This window comes from Labrus mixtus, chromosome 5 (assembly GCF_963584025.1).
Source record: "Labrus mixtus chromosome 5, fLabMix1.1, whole genome shotgun sequence".
Taxonomy (NCBI): domain Eukaryota; kingdom Metazoa; phylum Chordata; class Actinopteri; order Labriformes; family Labridae; genus Labrus; species Labrus mixtus.
Window position 1 is genome coordinate 19,327,906 of NC_083616.1, and position 5,333 is coordinate 19,333,238.

The 5,333-nt window shown below is 42.5% G+C and overlaps 1 protein-coding gene across 1 annotated transcript in view; it reads left to right on the plus strand.

The window, feature by feature from the left end:
- Window positions 1-4,479: 4,479 nt before the first annotated feature.
- Window positions 4,480-5,333, plus strand: part of rtn4r (reticulon 4 receptor) — a 46,681-nt gene continuing 45,827 nt past the window's right edge. Inside the window, exon 1 of the mRNA XM_061038410.1 lies at window positions 4,480-5,054. Coding sequence (XP_060894393.1) covers window positions 5,033-5,054 — 22 coding nt within the window. The 5' untranslated portion in view covers window positions 4,480-5,032. The remainder of the gene's footprint in view (window positions 5,055-5,333) is intronic.

Genomic DNA, 5,333 nt, shown 5'->3' on the forward strand with positions numbered 1-5,333 from the left:
TGTCAGTATTTCTCTGTACTAGTGCTACCTATCGTATTCTCCAACACACACACTGTAAAACACACTGTAAAACACTGTCAGCAGGGATCCCCTCCCCAAGGATAATTTGCATTTGACACACACTTCCTCCCTTTTTTAAAATATTAAACAGTGACTTTTGATTTCTGTGCCTGTTACTGAATTCAAACTTTTTTTTGTATTCTTGTCACCCGTGCAAGCAAATTAGGGGTTGGACGTTGTAAAAAGAATGGTATTGCCTGGAGTGGAACATTTACCATTTCTCAGATGTGACCCGGCATTGAAGCAGAGAATGTGTTATGAAGTCAGATTCCTGCATCTCGTGTACACACCTGGAATATCTACTTAAGTCAAATAGTGAATAAATTAGAAAAAAATGACATTGCCAATTAAATGTTTGACTTGAACCTTTGACATAAACATGTCATGTTCTCTTTTTTAGTCTTTAATCTGCAACAAAGAAAAAGCTTTAGATTGAGCTTTCATTCACAAACTGTAATTAGCACTTGTCCTTTACTATAGCTCCTTTGGCAGCGGGACACCACTAACTTTCCCATTACCAAAGAAAGTCATTTATGCCCCCATTCTTCTTTTGATCAGTCTGACTTGTGATGAAAAGAATAGTGGAGCCTCGTCCAGGGGATGCGCTGCCTTTGAGACTCAACAGCTTGACTCATTTCATTACAGTCATGAATTAAAGATCCCCAATCTCCTTTTTTTTCAGTGGCATGGCAATGATCCACCTTTAGTTAATTTACAGCGGCCCATTGTGCAAGGCCTCCAGCCTTCGAGGCTCCCGTGACAATTTACCTGTGTCCTTTTCACTTACCGGCGCATATCATTGTGATATACTGTAATGGAATAGGCGAAGGACTCGGGAGTGAGTGGGCATGTTGCATAATGAGCAAAGGCAGGTATAGTAATCAGTTACGTTGAACCTTGCATGTCCTGGCACAAGGAGACTTCTTCACCTCTGAGCCAAAAGCTATTTTTTTAGCTGCATACAGCAGTAGTGGTTTACTGTCTGGGTTTGTTGTGTTGTGGCCTTGCTGCCATGCTGTGACTTAATTAAGATCCTTTTTATATGCAATCGTATAATTAATAAAGAAGTAGATTTAGCCAATGTGATGTTGTCCATCTGAATATTACATTTGCAATTTTGCTTTTTTGTCTGCAGAAGAAACTGTATAAACATACTGTTACACCACCATCCTGCTAACAGGTTGCCATGCTGGCAATTTTCAAGCAAAAGTAGTCACACTCTGAAGTATACCCTGCTTTTGGGTCAATATGACTTTGAATGGGACCATAATTTACAAAATGACTTTACATAATAATGGTAAATGGACTTGAGCTTGTATAGCGTCTTCCTAGTCTTCAGATCAAAGCGCTTTCACCTCGTATGTCACACCTACCCATTCACACACTGATGGCAGCGGATGCTATGTAAAGTGAACATCAGAAGTAACAAATCCCAATAATACACATTCATACGCCACCAACGTAGCAGTGGAAGCAACTTTGTGTTAAGTGTCTTGCCCATAATAATGTAAACTAGGGATTGATCCCATTACCTCATGAGCAAAATGTTAATCAGGTAACAGTTGGGATAAAAAAGTAGTCTCATTTTACCAGCTGGTTTCATAAGATCAGAAGTTTTGCAATCAGTGTAGTTGTCCCTACTGGCCAAAATAAGAATTAAGGTTTAGGGCACAACATATTGGCTTCATTTTTAAAACCAAGAGGCTAAATTAATTTCCTGTAATCTATTATTGAAGCCCATCCATAATAAATTCTTATTTTGATTCTTGATCTTTTTAAACAGTGATGTTCTGTGAGCGCAGAAAGATCTGCCCTCCAGCAGGCAAGTGTGATTTCCTTGAATTGGCTGGAATACTGCTTGTATACTGATGTTCTATTTTGTCAAAGGAAACTGAGTTTAGATGCTCCAAAAAATTCCAAATAGAAATGAAAATTCTCACTAATGGTTCATCCATAGACTGTAATGCATAATACATGGACATAGTGTCAGTGATGTCACACTTTGGTTTTTGAAGAGGTGTTTTGGAGACCACGATAGCGATCATCATAGTAGAAATGCTCTCTCAACCTAACTTTTGATCAATCTAGAAACAGGTAAAGAAAGCCTTAAGCCAAATGCTAAATGCTACAATGTGTCCACCTGTCAGGCAATTCATCCATGCCCTTCATCATGCCAATTTCTAAATAACTCTTAGGTTTTGTTGAACCCCCAACCGGCCGTTATACCCCAATACTTTCATATTGGCTTCACTTACCAAAAGGGTACGTCCACTTCTACATACAGTTTTAGCATACCACATACCATACTCACGTCACTGCCTTTTCAGAACCTTACTTAAACGTATCGTTAACAGCTACCAAAGACCACTGCAAATATGTAAACGTGTCCATAACAACCTTTATCTTTTACTTTATTTTTACACTAAATTATTTGACCCAATACAGAATCGTAGCCTTCAGGAAATCTATACTTGAGAATCAATGTCTAGGAAAAGCAGCCTCTGCTTCCTCCCTTCCTTATTAGACTGGTGATAACAGTTCATGATTATTATTTTTCTCTTGTGGAAAGCCTTACATCCAGCACAAGCAATGCCTCTTCCTCTGTTACAGTACACTCCTGGGAGCACAGACACACAGCATACAAATGCAGGACAGGATTATGCACACGCGTGTCTGCCCACACCCTTTGGTGCGTTCAGAAAAAGCAGAAGATACACAGACGAGTGTGAAAGGTGACAGCATTTCCTGTTCTCTCGGGGTGACCTGGTTCTCAGCGGGTTGCTGTGGTGGCGGCTTTGGACCAACTCTCCATCAGCCATCTGGCCCTGCCGGTATCTGCTGTGAGCAAATACCAGGCGAGTGGCTCACTGACATATTCTGGTGGTGTGATTCAATATTGGTGGTGGCTGTAAGCTTGGGATTAGCCTGCTGCACATACATCCATTTTACTCAGCTACACCACCCACCTGGCTGCGGTCTCACCTGCTCCCCATAGTAATCTCCTAGCTTTTTTCCTCTGTCAGTCTACAGACTATAGTGTAATTATTGGAAGCATTTGATCCTGAGCCAGTGTGCCTCAAAGTACACCAGGCTAGTATTTTCTGTAAACAGCTTTTTAAATAAAAGATTGAATTTGCAATTTGGAAATGTTCCCATATTTCATTATGAATGTAGAGCCAGCAGATGGAAGTATTTCAGATTCCCTTATAGGATATGTTCGATAAAAAAAAATATATTCCAAAACTTTTAAATACAGTCTGACTTCTTCCAGTCTCTCAGGGAATCATCTTCCATAGATTAGGCTTCTCTGTCTCTGTCCATGGTGCTGATCACGTTTTCATGTTCGCCGGTAGGGGGCGTCTGCTACCTAAAGATAATAGCGCCGCTGCTGTGCATCATTTCCCCCTGGTTTCAGCAAACCCAGCAGAGCTGCGTGCTGGTCTTCGGTCCCGTCACCATTGCTTAAGTGTGTGTATGCTGCTCAGTGCTCTAATCACTGTGAAAAACCATCCATTATCATATGAAGTACATGGCTACAGCATGTGAAATGCCTGATTCTCGGTGGGGACATGCGATGCTTGCAGGCACTCTGACTTTCAATTAGGAGATTGAATAGAAGAAGAAATCGGTGCCTTTTTTAAATAATAATAATAATATTTTATAGGATAGGATAATGCAGACTTGTTTACCAACTTTTGTAAAGTATTAGAACAATAAAAACAGAACATATTTATGGTAAAGTCCCTGCTCTCTGGTAAGTTCACTAATTTAAAGCGTTTGTCTGTCCGGTTAACAAAGCACATCTGAAATGTTTTTTTTTTATTATTCCCTGTTTGTTTTGAACACTCCGCCTCCGCCATCACGGCAGCCTCACTGTCCTGTCCCCTCGGGGAGGCGGAGCGGGTCCCACCAGCAGATCACAGCCTCTTCTGCTGTCTTTTGGGGGGGGGGGGATGTTTCGTATGCATGTGCGTGCCTGGTCGTGTCCGTTCCAAATAGATTCGCCTCACGTCACCTCGCTACCCACCCACTGGCACCCCACCACCCCCTGCACATAAAACATTCATTAGAGCGCAGCCCTGCGCTGCAAGAAATGTCCGTCTCAATAAGTCATTAAGCCTTAGACTGACTCTTAAAAAAGTCCAGCAGTTATGTAAAATAACCTACATTTCATTACTTGTGTGTATGCGCTGGATTCTATAAATATCTTTAGTCAAACCAGGCAGAAATACACGGAACCATATACATTTTTTCTTTTTTACTTTGCCTTGATTTAAGATAAGAATTCCACTTTTAAGAGGACTATTTTTTGCAGCGTGATATATTCCCATAAAACATTAATCTCTGAAGGCTCTCTCTCCCTCTTCCTCTCTCTGCTCGGCCAAACGCACCTCGCCGCCCCGCCCTCCCTCTCCACCTCCCCGCGGTAAACGCACACTGACGCTCACCAGTGCTGCCGCCTTCCGTGCGCATCCGCCACACTTTTCTCCGTCTACTTGGGAAATACACAGCGGGACAGGTGATCGGACTGGATATCAGCTGCTATTCCCAAAACATGGATCCAATACTGATTTTTCGCCTGTGTCGCTGATTCTTTCTCCACTTGTGCGTTCACACTTTGAGCTCTCTTCTGGAGCTGATTTTGCGCGTCCTATATTGGAGGTGTCGACTGGCGGTGTCGAGTCTACTGATCCCAGTTTGGATGTTTACTGCTGACTATTTTTGAATCCCTCATCGTCCAAATGACTGAGCTCGGGTGCAGCCGGAGACGTGGCTCCCCACTCGGGAAGACCTACGGCTAAAGTTTGCAGGGTGCTGGGCTTGCTTTAGGCTGTCTGTCTCCTGCCGTGCACTGGAATTGCAATTAGCCATACATTACAATAAACGGCGGATATCCTATCTGTCTTCGCACACGCTGGGATTCATTCCACTTGGATTTAATACAGGCTCTGGATCTCACCCCGTCCAAATCATGAAGACCGTTATTATTGATGGTAAGTACGCATTAGATAATAGGACATGTTTACAAAGTTTTCACATAAAGCAGGCAGGAGGAACCTGCTGGGTTACTGCGCAGTGACCAAATCCACATCGGGCAGCTCTGAAGAACAGACACAACCAAAGATAAATCACATGTCCTGATTGGAGTTTACTCTGCTTGCTCCTCTGGGTTTGGGTAAACTGGTATATGAGTGACAGTCTGCGCATTCTGCACAGGAACATATGTATTTCCATCGTGGATCTGGCAAGCAGCATCAATGTCAGTTATGGAT